The sequence below is a fragment of the Megalops cyprinoides genome, chromosome 7 (assembly GCF_013368585.1).
Source record: "Megalops cyprinoides isolate fMegCyp1 chromosome 7, fMegCyp1.pri, whole genome shotgun sequence".
Taxonomy (NCBI): Eukaryota; Metazoa; Chordata; class Actinopteri; order Elopiformes; family Megalopidae; genus Megalops; species Megalops cyprinoides.
Window position 1 is genome coordinate 11,377,210 of NC_050589.1, and position 18,396 is coordinate 11,395,605.

At 47.6% G+C, this 18,396-nt stretch overlaps 2 protein-coding genes across 2 annotated transcripts; one reads left to right on the plus strand and one right to left on the minus strand.

Moving 5' to 3' along the window:
* Positions 1-1,858: 1,858 nt before the first annotated feature.
* LOC118781010 (dual specificity tyrosine-phosphorylation-regulated kinase 2-like) lies at positions 1,859-9,569 on the minus strand. The gene is made up of 3 exons (XM_036533843.1): positions 8,639-9,569; positions 7,030-7,145; positions 1,859-3,559 (listed from the first exon to the last, which is right to left on the minus strand). The coding sequence occupies exons 1-3, from the start codon at positions 8,679-8,681 to the stop codon at positions 1,961-1,963; spliced, it is 1,758 nt and encodes a 585-aa protein (XP_036389736.1). The 5' UTR covers positions 8,682-9,569; the 3' UTR covers positions 1,859-1,960.
* Positions 9,570-10,181: 612 nt separating this feature from the next.
* eif2d (eukaryotic translation initiation factor 2D) lies at positions 10,182-17,374 on the plus strand. Its single transcript, XM_036533859.1, has 14 exons — positions 10,182-10,389; positions 11,052-11,242; positions 11,344-11,427; positions 12,171-12,369; positions 12,854-13,152; positions 13,696-13,813; positions 14,134-14,179; positions 14,318-14,424; positions 14,872-15,027; positions 15,113-15,202; positions 15,672-15,767; positions 16,237-16,357; positions 16,861-17,035; positions 17,298-17,374. The coding sequence occupies exons 1-14, from the start codon at positions 10,334-10,336 to the stop codon at positions 17,366-17,368; spliced, it is 1,809 nt and encodes a 602-aa protein (XP_036389752.1). The 5' UTR covers positions 10,182-10,333; the 3' UTR covers positions 17,369-17,374.
* The last annotated feature ends 1,022 nt before the right edge of the window (positions 17,375-18,396 follow it).

An 18,396-nucleotide genomic window follows, 5' to 3' on the forward strand; every position in this document is an offset into this window, starting at 1 on the left:
ATGGCTGCACACTGCAGTCACCAGAGACTACCGGCCTTTCACACCGGGTTAAATTCAGATGGCTCGGCTTTTGATTATATCGACAGGAAATCTCATTTTTTAGGATACTAAAACAAATTAGGTTACTCAGAAGTGAATACGTGCTGTGAGCGCGTTAGTGTCTCGTTGGTTCACAGCCAGGTTTTCACAGTGCTGGCTCCATTTGCGTCCCCAAATGCCAAGTTGGAGCATTCAGTGCCTCTCCTGACCTCATAATCCCCGCCTGACACTGCTGCATCTGCCCAGTTTGAGGTGGCTGTGGAAGCCGGCCCAACACATGACAACATGACAGCGTGACACGACAGCCTGTAATTCCCCGGCAGCGCTTAGTGGAGTGTACCTACACTGGCTGCTAGCTGGAACGCCAACTGCAATCAAACAGGCCAGCCATGCCATCTTCTGCCTGGTCTGACATTTATTATAAGGCTCTACAACAGCTCACGGGTGTATGGTGCTTTTCCTGCCTGGACAGGAACCAAGACCATCTCATCTGCACACCAAACATTTAACAAACAAATATTGCCTTTGTGAAAGTGTTTGTGTGTAGGTACTGAATAATAAAGTAAACGTTAATGGATTACTTTCAGCGTCCAGTGGCACCATCAGGCTATCGTGCGTAATGAGCGGGGAATGGGTGGGTGCCTGTCAGTCGCCACAGAGTGCCTGATAGATAATATAACCCTGAGTCATAAGACCATAATCCACTTCTTTGTTTCTGCTGTACACATTACTGGCATCATTAGAGCTGAGGGAAACACAGACACAGTTATTGTCATAAACTCACTGAACTGCCCCATGGCTGGTACAGCACAGCTGAAAACACACCTTCCATACCATCTCCTCGTGCAGGTGAGAAAAGGTGAGACAGCATTATCACTATGTGCAATCTACACCAGACATGACGTAAAAAAACTGCATCTGCCCAGTGTCTTTAAGACACAAACAGGAGGTGTGGCCTGAAGGGGACAGCCAATCAGCACCATGGCCCAGAGACATAGGCACAATCCTTCGGTGGAAAGCACCTTTTGCGATAAACTTCCTTAACGCTTGTTCTTAAAAAATAAAAAGCATACCACTCTCAATCAAAATAGAAATGCAACCACTAAATTCCTTTACCTTTGCATTCTTGTCTATCAAACAGGTCAGAACATTCTACTCAGCTCTTCAAAGGGAGTATTATTTTTGGCCAGGGCAAGTTCAGTTAAAAGTGTAGCATCATGCACCAAACAATCGGGCAAAGTTGTAAAATAACAAATGAAAACAGTGCTAAACTCAGGGTGGATTTATTGCTCAGTGATTGTGTCTAAATGACATTCATTCATAATCACACAAACTTTTTTTCCACCCAGTGCATATGCAAGTCATGTAAGTACAGTTTCCAACATGATCCATAAGCTCATTCAGTCTTTCTTTCTCCAGTTCAATGGCTGCAGTTCTGCTGAAAACTGGCTCAGAATATCACTCACTCCTTAAAAACAATTTCCACTACCCAAGATGTGTCAATTATCACTGCTATTTTTTCACAACAACCTATTTTTAGCCCTTTAAATAAAAAAAACACATCTAAAACGCAGCCCTTAAAAGTAAAGGAACACGATGATAAGAGTCATAAAATGTGAGACGGTATACATTCCTGCTCCTGTGCTTTATCAAAAACGTCGGAGAGTGTAAACTCACAAAGACAGAAAACACCGACTCTGGTCTCCACCCACACCGTCCCTTCTAAGACTACACTTAGGACAAAATCCGTACAAATAAAAACAGATTAAAATCTTTTCAAAGCCTCAGAAGAAAAACAAAAACACTGCTTGATATAAAACCTGTTTTTTTTTTGTTCAGTTCTGACTCCTTGCCTGTGTAAATTACTCCAAACAAACTAAAGCTTTGTGGCTGAAGGGTCCATGAGGCTAAGTGTGCAACGCTAGGACACCAGCTTAGGCAGCACTGTGCGTAAGGGTATGCCACCTCCAGCGTCCCCCATCATGTTGGTCCTCAGTTTGCTGTTGGCCGCCCCAATGGCGGGGGGCAGTTTGGCCATGATCCCGGGGAAGGAGGTGCTGTGCTCCGCCGCCCGCCGCGTCGTGGGGCTCTTGTCCGGCGGCACGGGCTTGGCCAGGCGCCGGTAGAGCCAGGGGTGGCGGAGGGCCTGGCCGGGGGTCATGCGGGAGGCGGGGTCCCAGTCCAGGCACTTCCTGAGGAAGTCGGTGAAGGCGGCGTCCTCGCAGCCCTTGAGGGCGCTGGTCCACTCCTTGCTCCCCGGGGGACCCCTGAGCTTGCCCCGGCGCGAGCGGCCGCCGCTCAGCACCACCGTCCCGTTGCTCAGCGTGCTGGCGGTGCAGTAGCGCGGGTGACCCTTGGAGCTGATGAAGTTCTTGGCCCGCTTGGACTGCTCGAGCAGCTTCTGCGGGGGGGCGCCCAAGATCTCCATCATGCAGGCCGACTGGTCCCCCTCGTCCTCTCCCGGGAACAGCGGGTAGCCCGTCAGCAGCTCGGCCAGGATGCAGCCGAAGCTCCACATGTCGATGGGCATGCCGTAGCGGGCACCCAGGATCACCTCGGGGGCCCGGTAGAAGCGGGACTGGATGTAGGTGTAGACGCGCTGGTGCTCGAAGCAGCTGGAGCCGAAGTCGATCACCTTGATGCCGCTGCGGCCCTGCTGCTTGAGCAGGATGTTCTCGGGCTTCAGGTCGCAGTGGATGATGCGGTTCCGGTGCAGCGAGTCCAGGCACTGGAGGATGGAGTGGGCGAACTTGCGCACCAGCGGCAGGCTGAAGCCCTGGAACTTGTTCCTCTTGATGAGCTCGTACAGGTTCATGCTGAGCAGCTCGAAGGTCATGCAGATGTGGTTGCGGAAGGTGAAGTTCTCCAGCATGTGCACCACGTTCATGCTGCCCGTCTTGTCCTGCTTGCGCAGGTGGTCCAGGATGCGCACCTCCTCGGCCGCCTGCCGGTGGAAGCGCTTCTCGTTGCGCACCATCTTCAGTGCCAGGTGCTGCTGAGTCTTGTGGTCGTACACCTTGGCCACCTGGCCGAAGCTGCCCTTGCCGATCACCTTGAGGAACTCATAGCGGAACGCCAGGTGGTCGTGCGGCACGTGGATGTAGCCGCCCTGGTCGTCGTCGTAGCCGTTGTTGTTGGAGCCCCCGCTCACGGCCGGCCTCTTCTTGGCGTGGAGGCCCAGGAAGTAGATCTCGGGGTAGCTGCGGATCTCCTCCTGCTCCAGCGGGGTCAGGTGCTGCCGGTGCTGCTTCAGGGCCTGCTCTGGGGTCAGCGGAGCCTGCAGCTTGCAGGGCTTGGCGGCGCTGTCGGTGGACTTGACAGAGCTGGTGCTGTCGGCGCTGCGGTCCTTGGACAGGGCGGGCAAGCTCTTGGCTGGAGCTTGGCCGCTCCCGCTGCTGCTGTGATGGACGATGCCGTTCGGCCTCCGGCCGGACGACTCCTCGCTCAGCTGCTTCACCTTCGGTGGTGCTCCCCGCAGCGGCAGCTGGTGGTGGTCCTTCATTGCGGGTTTGCTCCCGCCCTGAAAGAGGGGCAAGGAGGAGATTAGTGCCACGGTACAGCGTGTCTGACGCACCTCTGACCAGACTCCGTACTATTTAACGAGTGCTTCCTTTATGTGTTATCGATCTGTACGTGGAAAAGGCAACTCTGTTATCAGTGGAGATAATATAAAACAGGACTCTCTTTGTATGAATGTAGTGGAGGGGAAAAAGACCGCAAAAAATCATTGCGGTTTTTAAAAACTGAGCCAGCTGAAAGTGCGTAACGCATATATAACCTCACCAAAAGATCTTCTAAACAAACAGCAAAGGAGACGAGTGCCTGTTATGAAGGTTATGATGTGATAGGCTGCAGAGGTCTGCGCGAGCCATAACAGCTTTAGCGTTAATGCTGAGTAGCACTCCTGCATGTGGCCTAACTGCACTGCGCTGCCTCGCCCCAGGTCCACTGCGGCCGCTTGCGTGACCAGCGTCTGGGTTTGTGTGCCAGATGGCAAAAATTTGGATTTTTCATTACAGCTATAAAAATGACATTTAGCACACACCCAGCCACCCTACAGAGGCGCAGAGGCATTCCCTTAGAATGTAAGGATTTCAGAGCCCGATCTCTCTCATGGCTGTTAACAATCTGAGAAATCATGTAAGGGTTAACAGGCCCCCGGTCTCAACAAGAGCAGCATCCAGGCAGCTTCACTTTACTTGCTTAGACTCTCTTATCCAGAGGGAATTACATAACATCCATTTTTACTACTGGATATTTATGGCAGTTATTCGGGTGCAGGAGCATTAAAAGGGTTCCACAGGAGAGCCCACCTCGAAGTAGGTCACTACCTGTTCCTCACCACTACACCACACCAACAGAACTTCTGGAACTTACTGCTCAGCACAACTCGGAGCAGGACTAATTATACCTGAAGAAGGGCAGTCAGCCCTGCGTTTAAAGACTTTACCACTCATAACTGAATTAAGCCCGACGGTTAAGTCTGACTGAGCTACTGAGCTGCTCTGTGACTTTAGTCAGACGAGTCTGCTGTCTCCTGCTCCGCTGTGTCCCCTGCCACTATCCCACCACAGCTGAACCAGCAGCTCTCCTCAAAGAGTCTCTTTTCTGAGCCATGGTGCCATTTCCGCAGAGCTTAACCACTTCTGGAAAATGACACACTGCTGAACTGCCAAAAACCCTGGTACTCACTTCCAAGGCACGCAAGAAAAAAAATAACAAAATAAGAGAGCACCAAAAGATGAGAAACTCCACTTAAAACCTACGGAGTTTCCTCCCAAAGCCCTGAACTCAAAAAATACCTCACATGGCACCTATCTGCCCTTTTGTCCCACTGACATGATAAATGCAGCAAAGTCCACTGGAGGAGCAACTCATTGTCCTTGACAGAAATACTAGGCTGGTACTGAGCACACTTAGTATAAATCTACAGCAGGAAGGACAGAGCTGTGGACAAAAAGGTTGCATGGATATGCTCTTCTCAGCGGGGTCAATAAAACAGGAAATACAGCTCTGAAGTACGTGTCCAACTCCACCGCTGGAGACTGGAAACTGGAGCCAACTGGCAGCGGACGCCCAAAATAGAAGCTTCTACGCAGAGTAATAGAATATACGTATTATAATGCCTCAGAGACCGGCCAAATGAATCAGCTGTCTGCTCCTGGATACCGGCGGCCTATTATGGGCTGGCTCCGGATGAAGTTCTTATTGCAGAATAAATCTACACCAAAGTTCAGCATCAACACAGAAATGAGTGTGAGGTCAGGCCTCGGAAACACCCTGCAAGGAGAGCTTTTATTCTGTGAAATGCGTGCATGCATACGCGAGTGTGTGAGCGTGACTCTGAGGGGGAGGAGAAACACAGAGGAAAAAGAACGGGTATGCGCAGCATGTCTGTGCAAAAATGTACAGTATGTCATATGCATGCATGGTGGTGTTACAGCTTGAAGAGAAAAACACCACCTACACCACAGCCAAACGTTGCCTCCCTTAACCAAAGAGCTTAACCAGTGCAACAGCAGGTCGCTTTTTCTGTCCAGAAAAAGATCAGAGGAAATAAGGGTTTCTCAAGACATAGCGTTTGGACAGTGTAAGAGCTGCAGCAGAAAGAGCTGGTCGCGCTGACAGGAAGTCTGACTACATCTCTCAAGGCTTTACAGAGCTGAGGTCACCACACGGCTCAACAAAAGGAGAGACCCGCACAAACAAAACTTTCTCGAGAGTTCACAATCTCCGAGAACACAGAGAGCCGGGGATAAGCTTGGTCGCTGCGTCGGAGAGATAAACTAATTTGCTAATTTTAGCAGAATGAATCAAATTACTTTATTCGTTTAGGCCTTTGAGACCATTTCCCTGTGGCTGCACCACTGAGACCCTGCAGAACTATGTTCAAACTAACCTTCATGTTGAGCATTTTCTCCTCATATTTTTGATCAAATTTTCCTCCTTATACTGAGACTTTTCCAGGGGACATGACTTCTCCAGATAATAATCAAAGAGTGCAAGTAGGGTTTCCTTTAGATGAGAGAACACCTCAGGTAACCGCTCTCGTAAATCAGGATGCCGAAACATAATTAAAAACAAATGCACTGTTGTTTACAGGCAAGAAACGTCCCCGTGCCAAGTTTATGCATGCGTGAGGAACTCACAAACACTGCCCTACATGTGGCCACAATGCCAGCGAGCGCACACGAAGCTGGCGTTAACGGCGGCGCTAAAAACAAAAGGCCTCCTATGGCAGATGGCAAAGATCGCCTGCTAACAGGGCCTTCTCCACACGCCAGAGCCAAGGGAACAATGACACACACATACAACACACAAAAGGAGCAGGGGGCACAAACCGAAACCTACAGAACAAAATCCCTGAGAAACAACTTATTCAACGAAAACCAAAGAGGCCAGAAGTGACTGAAAACCTGGCCTGACCCCCCATCTATCACAGAGGGTGGACTCAAGGCCTTCAGGGCCACTGTGGCCTCGGGAAAACCCAAGTTGCCCTTCATTAGGAGAAACTCTTTTGGTTTGTGATTGGGCGTTGGTAGCCATCTCAAGTTTGAGTTCAGTCAGACTGTACAAACTGCATGATCCAAATGGCCTGTCCAACAGAGGGAGATGAATGACTCCTCCAACACCCCCCCCCTCCCCAAAAAAACAAAAACCTCCACCCATAGCCATGTAGACAAGACACCAAAATATGCACTAAATGGAAACCTGTCTGGGCATCTCCTGACTAACGAGGAAGCCATCAGGGAGGTGTATGACGTCACGCATAAAGCCAATCAAGACACACCCCACCCATCCTGTCCATCTTGTTTGTAAGCGAGGTAGAACCATTTTTATCGCCCTCCTCAGTGTTGATTTTACTATCTGGCGTTTCTTAGTTCGTCTTCATCGATCTACAACATCTACAATCGACATGCGCGGATGCGGGGAAACGGTGTTTAAACAGCGATTAGTTGCTTTTATGTTAAGTGTGATCCCAGGACTTACGGTGTGCTTGGGCAGAGGGGGGAGTCCTGCGGGGCTGTGGCCGTTCATGCCCGCGTCCTCGTTCACGGCGTGGTCCGATCGTATGTACGACTCATAGAAAGCATCGCCATGCCTCGCTGCCGGGAAAGAAAAAAGAAAAACATCAAAACGTGAAAGATTTCTAATGAAAGTGAAACGTACAACACACACACAGTAATGATGACTCCCTTCCTGTTATGCAGCATTCGGCTAAGTCCCGAACACGCTTCGTTCCCCAATAACATCTGCTTTTCCGCCAACCATTTCTGCAGTTTCTTTTCACTGAACACACTGTAACGTTAATCAGGCATGTCCGGGGGAGCGCGTGGGGGTGGAGACTCGACTCCATAAAGCACTTCATGGTCATTGTCACCAGTCTTTCTTGTGGACATGTTTTTTTTTCAGCATGTGTCCTTGTTATGTCTTCTTCCAAAGTTCAGTATTTTCCATGGACTGCTCAAACCTCTTAAATGTAAGTCGGGAAAGAGCTAAAGAAGCTGGACTCTGTACATTCCCAGACACACGTGTCATGGATCAAATTTCGAAGTTAAAACTTATCTACCTGAAACCCAAAGATAGATTTAAAATCCTGAATTACGCTGCCCCTGGGCGAATTCACTGTGAAAGAAAGTTGGTAAAGAGGGAGAACGTTGCCGGAATAAAATAATTTTGTGTGGGTTCGAGGAAAATTCGTTCAACTGAGTATCAGGCTTGGCAGAAACCACTCTATCAACAGTATCGATGTGTGAAAACTTGCCATTGTCAAAAGTTACCAAAGATCTTCGTTCAGTAGGCTACATTTCGTTACGAAGATCACATGACGAACAGACAATAATATTGCTGTTACCGTCATAACGACACATCAGAGGGTTCACCAACCCGACCGTATAGCAACCTGAAACATACACGTCCACACTACCGATAAACAGAACTTTTTCGTGCTGTGAAATAAGTTGTTTAGTTAGCTTTCACCCAAACTTTTGAGTTATACTGCACCCTGAAAAGTGCACGGCAGTTACATTCTTTCTTCTGCGTTCAGAAATTTAGCTGTACATGTCAGGCGACTAGCAGCAATGGCATCACGAAACTCCCTTCCAGCAAAGAAGCCCACACATTTTACATAGCTAACCGTGTAGGACGACACTTGAATGCATACACGCAGTTATTTTTAAAACTGGAATTTCGTGCTGAATATTTAAACATTCCACTTGGGGCGCAGATGTCTAAATAACAGTGCAGTTACGCGTGATCTTATTTGTGTGGAAAATCTTTTAAGAGTCTCACACTCGCGTCAGCACAAATTCGTACACTAAAGCGCCGAGAATGTGCTCGCATACAACGATAACAGCCATTTCAAGGCATAGTGTTGAGCATGTCACATTGATCAAAAGCAAAACTCTCCACCAGCACACACTTTCGGCTGACTACCAGAGTTCCGCTTTGTTTACACGTTTCAGGTCGAGATCGGTGACAAACACAAAGCAAACGACATAGCTCATTCAGTGCAGGGGATTAGCCAACTAGGTGCAGTCTCGTCCGATTAGAGGCGACTGCAATCACAGCAGCACACCGGGTGTGTGTAGTTGGTTACCTGTTATGTTGGTGCCGTCGGCTACTTTTCTGCTTTGTATCATGGCTGCAGGCTGAGGGTGAAGCCGCCATCCAACAACAGTACAGGCATTCACGCTCGCAAAATAACAAAAATGAACCGATCGGGTGCAAAAACTCAGGGGGACCGCTCAAGCTGAGCTCTGTTTCAGTGCAGGCATCTGGATTCTACCAGTCAAATGAACAGGTCCAGAGAATGGAGGCAAGTTTCTTGACGTCAGGACATCAGATAACAAAACTGCATCTAGTTTGTCCTTAACCAGCTAGTTAGCTAGTAGTGTAATCATATGCAGCCGGCCACCTGGCTAGTTGCTTTGAAGTATACAACGCTGCAGCTCGTATGGAAACAATCATTGCACGGGCCAGGTTTAGACAAACCAGGCAATGTTCGCCAAATACTCTATCCCAGAATCGACTTTTTCTGGAACTAGTTAACTCCTCTCCGCGGTGTTCCTTCACATCGGTGACTTTCGCATCATTTCCCCAAGAAACATAAGTTCCAGGACAGGTAGCGGTGTCACTGTGGCCAGCAGGACAAAGCACACAGACAGGAACTGAGACTAGCAAACGGAACAGATTGGATCCAACAATTAACTAGTTAGCCAGATAGCAGGGACACTAATTGGAGTTAGCAAACTACAGCTCGATGGTAAGCTAAACGTATGCTCTCCTTCGTCGTTGCGTTTTTTCCCTATCTGACCATTTCTATTGTAAAAACATTCTGGACAACTTTCCAACTAGCCAGCTAGCTAGATCTCGCCAGGCAAGCCAACGATCCGTTTCTCTTCCGGACTAGCATTAGTAAAGACTAGTTCACAACACGCACAGCAAAGAAACATTAGGCAGTTCCCAACGTTTCGTAAACGATATGCATTCCTTTACGCAAAAAAGATATATATTGGTTACATAGCGGCGAGCTCTGACTTTTAAAATCCGTCTTCTTGGACCCTTTTGTGGAGAAGCCTTGTAAAGTTGTTCCCAGCTTGGTGTAGCGTCATCGAGAATAAGGTTGTGGTATGGGATGGGAGCGAAACAAATGTGCAGGGCGTGGCGTAAGGGGCGCCATTTTGGCTCAAAAAGCGCACTTCCTCATGTTTGTGAGACTGAGACCCATACGAAGCTACGACCTATGTAGGGAGCCAAGATGGCGATGGCGCCGCCTACACAAAAGCGCTGATTCTGGATCAGCTTTAACTTTTTTCACATAACGTATGCGAATCTCATTAGGGACCCGTAAACTGACTCTGTATCAGTAAGGTGAGCGTAAAGATTGGCATTTGGAGAGATTGTGTGTAACACAAAGAATGGTCCCCCTCATGATATTCAGTTCAAAAGCTACAAAATATTTAGATGATCCAGCAATTTTATCCAATGACTATTTCTGAAAAAGTCCCCGTTACGAGTTCATATTGTCTACGTTTTATGTACAGCAAGGGAACGTCACCTCACAGGCTAAGAGAGAAGGGGAGTAATTTCTCGGAGTGTCACGTTCTCAACCGAGACGTAATCACTGAGACACACAAAAAGATGGCTGCCGCCTGGACTTAATGGAAAAGAGCACTGTATTGCGATTTTTAATCTCCACGAAGAGGAGTGGAATACAGATTCGGTAGTTATAACATTGCACATCAACGTCCCGGTTAAACGATCGAGTGGAGCATATTTTCGGCTTTCCAGGATGTTTGCCAAACCCTTTCGTGTCAAATCCAACACAGTGATCAAAGGATCTGACAGGTGTGTGATCGCGTCTGCTCTTTCAGTTAGTTCTAGCTGAGCCACACAGTTATGAGATAAACACTACAATGTAAATTAGTTAAAGAGAAAACGACCAATTAGCTATCTAGCTGGCCACATAACAACCGAAGCAACCATAACTACTTGTCTGGTAAATCCAGTAGATCAAGTTGCGGTAGCTAGCTAGACGAAATGTGTTAGTCAACAACACTGCAAGCATCGTGGTTGCGATCTTGGTAGAAATGTTAACGTTATTAGTCTGTCCGTCTCACCCACTTCCCGTAGTGAGAGGTATTTATTGTTGCCAATAGGCTAGTTATCTAGCATACAGTTGGTAATCAGAGGTGCGGAGACAGATTACCTGGAGAGTAAAATTGATAGCGAATCTAGGTAGACGGTGAAGCGAATTTGACAGGGTTGACTTTTTGCTTGCTCATTACCCACTAGTACGGTAACCATGGCATTTACAATAGCTAGCTATCTTGACGGGTAGTTAGCTATATAGTTAGTAGTCCATATAAGGATCACAATTTTGTAAACTCAGTAGTTCCACTGTGGACAATGACTGCATCAGCCTTTATTGCGCAGGAGTTATGAAGTGAAATTCTGCATCAGTGAAATTGCCAGATTTTATAGCTGTCTCCAATCCCCAATTCCTGTAGGAGAAAACTCAAAACGGACATCTCAAATGCCTTCCCAGCGCTGTCGGCGGAGGACCTTTCCGAACTGGTCCCGAACAAGGAGGATTTGAATGTGGTCAAGATTTACGCCCACAAAGGCGATGCTGTCACACTGTACGTCCTGCACAAGAACCCAATATTTTTCCAAGTGGAGAAGCAGCTCTATCCCACAGGTACTTCCTGGAACAAAGCTGCGTTATCTTTTACCTACCCACTGTCCGCACCGTCATACGCAATCGTAATTGTTTATTGCTTTTTGTTATGTATTTTTCAGTGTACACTCTGTGGCATTATCCAGATCTCCTACCGTCTTTCACAACTTGGCCCGCAGTGTTGCAGAAATTAGCCGGAGGGGCAGGTAAGCACTATACCAGGAAGTGTTCAGGTGCTTAAAAAGAAGAGGAGGTTTAGAGGAAGGGATAATAATAATAATCTCGTGATTATTTCTGGAATTTAAATTATGTGTGCAGAGCTTACCATTTCCTTGTAAAGATGCATTTAAGACACTAAAACACTTAGACCGTGTTTGACAAATGTATGGCGTCCAAAATGGTCATCTTGGACAAGTACCAGGTATATCCTAAATCAGCGGTCAGCTACTTCCTGAAATTTTGATTAAAATAGTTGATACCAAAGCTTCACATTCTTTGTTTTAAATGTCAGACATGAGAACTCTGATATGAGGAAGATATGTATGTATATATATATAATACTAGAAACCATAGTTTCCTTAAATAAGAACAGTGAAGGAGAAAGGGCCTTTATACTGGAAATGACCACAGCCATGCTTACATTCCTTTAGACTTGTATGTTTGTGCTTTGAGAGCACTCATACATTTCAGTACTTTATTTAAATCCACAATGAAACAACCAAGTTATTTGGAGTCTTAGCAGCTATGTGAGAATTTCCTTAATACACAATCAAGGATCTATTTTGTTAGTGTCATATGTAGCCATTAGAACAAACTATCTCATCCACATGGAGTGACATGATCACTCACACACAACCTGTTTGAGTCAGAGTTCATTCTCTGGCCTTGAGGTTGAGTGTAAATGACTCATGTTCCTTCTGACACCCATTACTCTCATCCATGTGCCCAGACCTCATGCTGCCCGGTGTCGTGGTGCCACCTGGAGGTCTCCCAGAGGTCAAGCAGGGGGATTGCTGTGCCGTAACCGTGGTGAGAAACAGGGCGCCTGTTGCCGTGGGGACTGCAGCCATGTCCACCTCAGAGATGCAGAGCCAGGGCATGAAGGGTCGGGGGGTGTCCATCCTGCACACCTACATGGACACTCTGTGGTGCGTACTTCCCTCACTGTGAGCTCCTAGTACTGAGACTGGGAGGCCTAGCCAAGGATTTTGGGAGATCTTTAAATGCTTGAAATATGAGGCACACAGGCCTGTTTCTAAGGAGGCGTAGCAATGAAGGCTGTAAGGCTCCCTCCAGGTAATCAGTTACTGAGTAAAGTTTTACCAGCCACTGGATAATTTAACACATGCATAATGGCTGCTTAAATCCATAGCTCTCGATGAAGGACACAGGGCCGCAGTGGTTGGGTTGACTGTGGTTGTGTTGACTGTGGTCATACATTTCATTTAAGCAGTTCTTTGATACATTTATGTAAAGGAGGTTTTGAATGGGGGGAGAAAAGGGTGCTTTGGCTCCAGATACTCTTTGATCCACCATATCCACATGCAGTATGGACGTCTGAAGGCCTGATGATAGTTCTTACATCACTGATGCTATTGACATTTCAGCTCCTTTGTGTGGTTCCTTTTCTAGGGGGTTTGGGGACAAGACAGGACCCCCATCCATCCCGCCAACAGACGGCATGGAGGACACCGAGGGAGACGTGGAGGGGGAAGGGGAGGCGGAAGGGGAGGGTGGAGGAGAGACAGAAGAAGGCAAAGGGGAGCCTTGTCCTGAGCCGGAGGAGGAGCAGAATGCAGAAACCCTCTGCCCCAATCTGCGGGAGCTCAGCCTGGCCCCAGGGGAAGGAGGAGAGGGGCAGGAGGAGGGAGCAAGTGAGGAAAAGCACAGAGACGATGAGCAGGAACCAGAGGACAGCAGATCTCCACAAGGTGACTTTACATTTATTTACATTACATTTATTCATTTGGCAGACGCTTTTATCCAAAGCTGCACTTTACCCTTGCACAGGGCATCCAGTCAGAGAGTACCACTGACTGCTTCCCCGTTCAGAGCAGTCAGAGTTCCTATGTTCCTATCTGCTTAACAAGGGGACTGTGGGGAGTTCTTCTCTGTCAGTGCAGCTAGAGACTGAGAAGCAAAACAGCATTGATTAATTAGTGAAAGACTCATGCATTTTGAAATTATGCCAGTCTGACCCAATGCCAGATTGGCCACAGCCAAGTTTCACTGTTTGCATGGCCTACGTTACTGAGATAAGATGCTATTATTACGATTCGGTTTAAATGTTTTGAAATGATAGGCTAGCTGATAATAAAAGGTTATTTGTGTAGTTAGGTCGGATGCACGTTGTGTCGACAGATAAAGTTCCTGAGAGTTTCCTGTGTAAATACAGAGCAGTGGGTGGAAAGAGAGAGAGAGAGAGGGCACGTGCAGATGCCAGCTGCCGTAACTCCACGTCTCTGTGCCCACAGAGCAGATGGATGCCCTGCTCTTCCAGTGTCTCCTCCACGCCCTGAAGAGTAAAGTGAAAAAGTCAGAGCTCCCCCTGCTGACCAGCACCTTCCTGCGCAACCACATGTTCTCCTGCTGGTACGGTACACTGTCTGGGTTATGCTCTGTGTTCGGGCCCTACGGTCAGCTCCTGATAACTGCATACCCTGGTAACAGCAGTGCTGTGTGACAGATTGACACAGGTTCAGACGTAATCTGTCCTTTTTTGCGTGCATCATCGTTCATGTGACATTATTACATGCTCTTACGTACCTTTGATTTGCAAGTTGCTCTGAATAAGAGCATCTGCCGAGTGACTAAATGTAAATGTAATGCAAATGGATTTGCTGTCGTCCTCAGTAAAAAAAAAAAAAGCAAGTCTTCTTTTTAACTCTTATCAAATCTGCTTTACTTTGCAGTCCGAGCGGGAAACAGCTGGACATAAAGAAATCCAGCTATAAAAAGGTACGGCTGACATTCCATGCAGTTTTTAACCACACACAGTCGGATCACTAGCCGTTCGCTCTGAAGCCTGAATGATGAGTGTGTGAAGTGAGGGGGCGTGTACCTTCGCCATGTGACCAGGGCATCTCTCCCCTGCAGCTGTCCAAGTTCCTGCAGTGCATGCAGCGGCAGCACCAGCTGCTCCAGGTGAAGGAGCTCAGCAAAGGGGTGGAGAGCATCGTCGAAGTGGACTGGAAACACCCGGAGTGAGTCTCAGTCTGCCTCTCCGCCCTGCATCTCCACCCCAGTTCTCACCTCTGCAGTATCTCCACCTTACTCCATCCTACTCAGTCCTACTACGCTCTGCTTACCAGCCATATGTTAGTTCCTTGTACAGCAAGCTTTGCCTTGCCCTTGTGACCCTCATGCACATATGTGAGCATGGTAGGACCATCCCTAGTTCTAGGGCAGAATGTTGCCCATTACCCACTTGTCCCTTCTGTGATGCCTACTGTGCTCTGATTGGGCAGATAACCTACTGATTTTTGATCAGTCAGCCTTTGTGCATCTTAGTTTAGAGGACACCCCCCCCCCCCTCCACACACACACGCACACAAACACACAGTAACCCCCCCACTGCATCTACACCCTACACCATAGTTATAGCTTAGCATGTCTGGAAGAATGAACACCTTCTCCTGTGTTACCTGCAGGCTGCGCTCTTTCTGCCCACCAGAGGGTGCTGCGATGGAGGAGAGTCCCATGGAGAGCAACGGGGACTCTGATAGGCCATACCAGCCTCCCGAAATCACCACCCTTTACTCTGTCTCCGCCCGCCTGGAGCCCCTCTTCCAGGACTCCCAGAAGAGGTGGGCTCTCTGCTGCCCCCTAGGCCTAGGTGGAACTGTGGGCACTGCAGTCAGGGTGACATGATGCGTGTTCTTTCTGTCACAGGAAGGGGGCGGTACTCTCTCCAGCAGAGGTCAGGACTATTGTTACAGAGTATGTGAAGAAGAATGAGCTGGTCGATGAGACAAACAAAAAGTAAGGCTACAGATTATCGCAAAGTCACACTGTGCGTGTGTGTGTGAGAGTGTGTGTGTCTGTGTGCACAGGCTTAGCAGGTTGGGGGGTGTATTAATCAACTGCAGGATTTAAACCAGGCTGGAGCAGTTCACACAGATTTGAGTGGGTGGTTTGACAGCCTGTCATAGGCCTTGTTAGTCAGTATGATTCCCAGCTAGGGCATTGCCATTGTACCCTTAAGCAATAAATCTGAACTATCATAAATCAGTCAGCAAATCAATCTGTCTCTCCAGCAGTATAAATGGAAGCTCTGTAATATGTCCTCAGTAAAGGAGTTTGCCAGGTCACCTGGTCCTCAGGTAAGCGTGGAAGGGGCAGTTTGAAATGTAAAAGCAATGTATTTCATTACCCTCACTGACCACTCCACCAGCTACTCCATATTCTCAGTGGGGATAAAACTGACCCTTTCTTCCATTCCTCCACCCAGCTATGTCACTATCAACCCCACCCTGTGTGACTGCCTGCTGGAAAAGTCCGAGTACCAGGAGGTGGAGAAACTCAAGTGGGACGAGCTCTTTAGCAGGTGCGTGTGTATGTGTGTATGTGTGTGTGTGTGTGTGTGTGTGTGTGTGTGTGTGTGTGTGTGGGGGGGGGGTCTGATTTTTATTTCCTCTCCAGTATGACCACAGTCAACACAACCACTGCGGCCCTGTGTCCTTCATCTAGAGCTATAGATTTAAGCAGCCATTACACTTTTAAAATGCTTAAATATTCATGGTGGCCACTGAAGAAAAATGAATGTTGCATAAGAATTGAAAAGATGTAATGCTTGCTAAAATGTGTTACTGAAAGTTGAAGACAAGGGGCCATACAAGTTAGAGTATCTCTCTTTTGTGTGCAGGTTATTAACACATTTTAAGCATTCTGAATCCCAGGCATGTGTCTCTTAGAGCCAGGAAATTTCAAAAGCCACCTCCTGTCCCTGAGTTCAATTAAAGACAACCATAACTGTTCCCACAACATGAGCCAACAGCGCCCTCTTGTGTTCACAGAACCCTGGACAAAATGCAACATTGTCACCAGCTCCTGTTCCCAGGTCAGGAGCCAATCATCAGGAAGGGTCACATGGAACCCATAGACATCTCAATGGCCTCCAGGGGCTCCAACAAGAAGGTGTGGTACCCAGGGCAAGTGGTCAGATATGCCACTGTCCTTGAAAAGTCATGGATAATTGCCCAAATTTTGCTTAGTTGCCGGATGTCATTTGTGGTCCGGTTCAGAGTGCTGTTGCTAACAGAGAGGTGTTGCTAATAAATTGTCCAGCCCCCTTGCCTTTAAAATAAGCACACTGGTAAAAGTAATTGGTCATTTGCTGCCAAGAGAATTCCCAGATGTGTTCCTGAAATGTCAGACAACATTGTGAAAGCAATGTCTCTCTTTCCTCCTGCAGTTCCACCTCCAAGTAGTGTATTTTCACGGGATGTCATTAGTGCAGCAATAAAATGAATCCCAAAAAGATCACATGCTTATCCTTATAAAGATAATGAAATGTGAAGGAAAATACTGTATGAATGTGATTTGGGTGTGAGCTGTGACATTTGTCCCAGTGTTCTTCCCATCTGGGCCAGTGACCATATTTACCCTCCCTCACCCCACCCTGCCCCGCCCACCTGCAGGTGACTCTGATTAAGAACCTGGAGCTGTATGGGCTGGACCCAGCAGGCGTGGCCTCCGTCCTGCAGCACCAGGTCCAAGCCAGCACTGTTCTCAACCCAGTACCAGGTGCCAAGGACCGGGTTCTGGTCCAGATCCAGGGGAACCAGGTCCAGCAAGTGGGGAAGCTGCTGCTAGGTACACAGAACACACCCCACACTTCCCTTTGCACACTGCTGTGGTTCAGGACCCTCATTTCAATGCTTAATTCAAGCACACACACATTCCATCCCTCTGAGTGGAGCCTTTCTCCACTAATGACACTCCTCTTTGTTTTATTTTAGCATTTGTTTGGTAGATGCTCATTTCCAGAGGGGCTTGTAATGTTTCATGATACAGGGACTCTCTTTTTTCGAACATGAAGCCTGGCAGTGTTCATCTCCTTTTACCTGTCTTGCAGATCAGTATCAAATTCCACGCAAGTATATTCAAGGCCTGGAGAAAGCACAGAAACCAGGCAAGAAGAAATAACAGGACATTGTCTGTACAGACATGAACCTCTGCTGTACTAAATAAAGTCTATTTCACTTTTTCAAACTGTGTTTGACTTAATATTCAATGCATGTTGTTGGACAGCCAACTAGTTGGTCAAAAGTTGTTGACTGTAGTTTATAATCTGTCCAGTAGAGGGCACTTGAAGTACTATTGTTGGAGAACTTTCTGCTAGATACCCATTGTCGCCGGACAGATGGCACAGCACCTACACTTTCCAACGGGAAGCAAATTACTTTGGCCTCAGTATGGTGGGAAGATGAATAGTTTCTGTTGCTATGGTCATTGCGCTTCCTCCATACATTGTAAATAGCAAATTCCTTCTATGTCAGCAGCTCCTAAACAGGTGACATGCTATAAGATGAAACCACTGCCAGCTTGCTTTGCATGTGGTAGTACGATGGCTGGTTTCCACATGCACACAGTAATGCTCAAAGTTAAGAAACTGTTTTTGGGCGGAATAAGAAACATGTACTATTTCACGAGTTCCACAAACGCTCAGATAGACCGGTGTCCTGCGTACACCATCTGTTGGGGGAACATTGGAACATTCCAGATGTAGGCAACAGAAAGTGATATTGTAGGCCATACATAAGCAAAACAGACCTGACTTCAAGTCAAGTGCCATTCCAGTACACCATACAAGCCATGAACAAACATGCACTACACCCAAAATGAACACTGAGACGCTTGGTTTAAAATGAATACATATTTTATTTAAGGTTCTTCCAACTTTACAAATACGTGTCTCAAAAAGGATTGTCTGAGAGATGTTGCTCGTGTCCCAACACTACAGCGAGCTGAAAATCTCACACACAAACACACAAAACCACACGCACAAATAAGGAACATTAGAGAAACTCGTGGCCCAGCCCTGCCCTGAAGCCTAGCACCAAACACACACACACACACACACATACACATACACACACACACACACACACACACACACACACAAGCATGTACACACACTCCTACACCCCAGCGTATTCAGAACACCATCTTGG

Excerpts from the sequence above, each read along its gene's own strand:
- eif2d (XM_036533859.1), top strand. The coding sequence starts at position 10,334 with ATGTTTGCCAAACCCTTTCGTGTCAAATCCAACACAGTGATCAAAGGA. Across the intron at positions 11,428-12,170 it reads GAAATTAGCCGGAGGGGCAG|ACCTCATGCTGCCCGGTGTC; the intron begins GTAAGCACTATA and ends CCATGTGCCCAG. Across the intron at positions 16,358-16,860 it reads CCAGGGGCTCCAACAAGAAG|GTGACTCTGATTAAGAACCT; the intron begins GTGTGGTACCCA and ends GCCCACCTGCAG.
- LOC118781010 (XM_036533843.1), bottom strand. The coding sequence starts at position 8,681 with ATGATACAAAGCAGAAAAGTAGCCGACGGCACCAACATAACAG. Across the intron at positions 7,146-8,638 it reads CGACGGCACCAACATAACAG|CGAGGCATGGCGATGCTTTC; the intron begins GTAACCAACTAC and ends CTTTCCCGGCAG. Across the intron at positions 3,560-7,029 it reads CCCCTCTGCCCAAGCACACC|GGCGGGAGCAAACCCGCAAT; the intron begins GTAAGTCCTGGG and ends CCCCTCTTTCAG.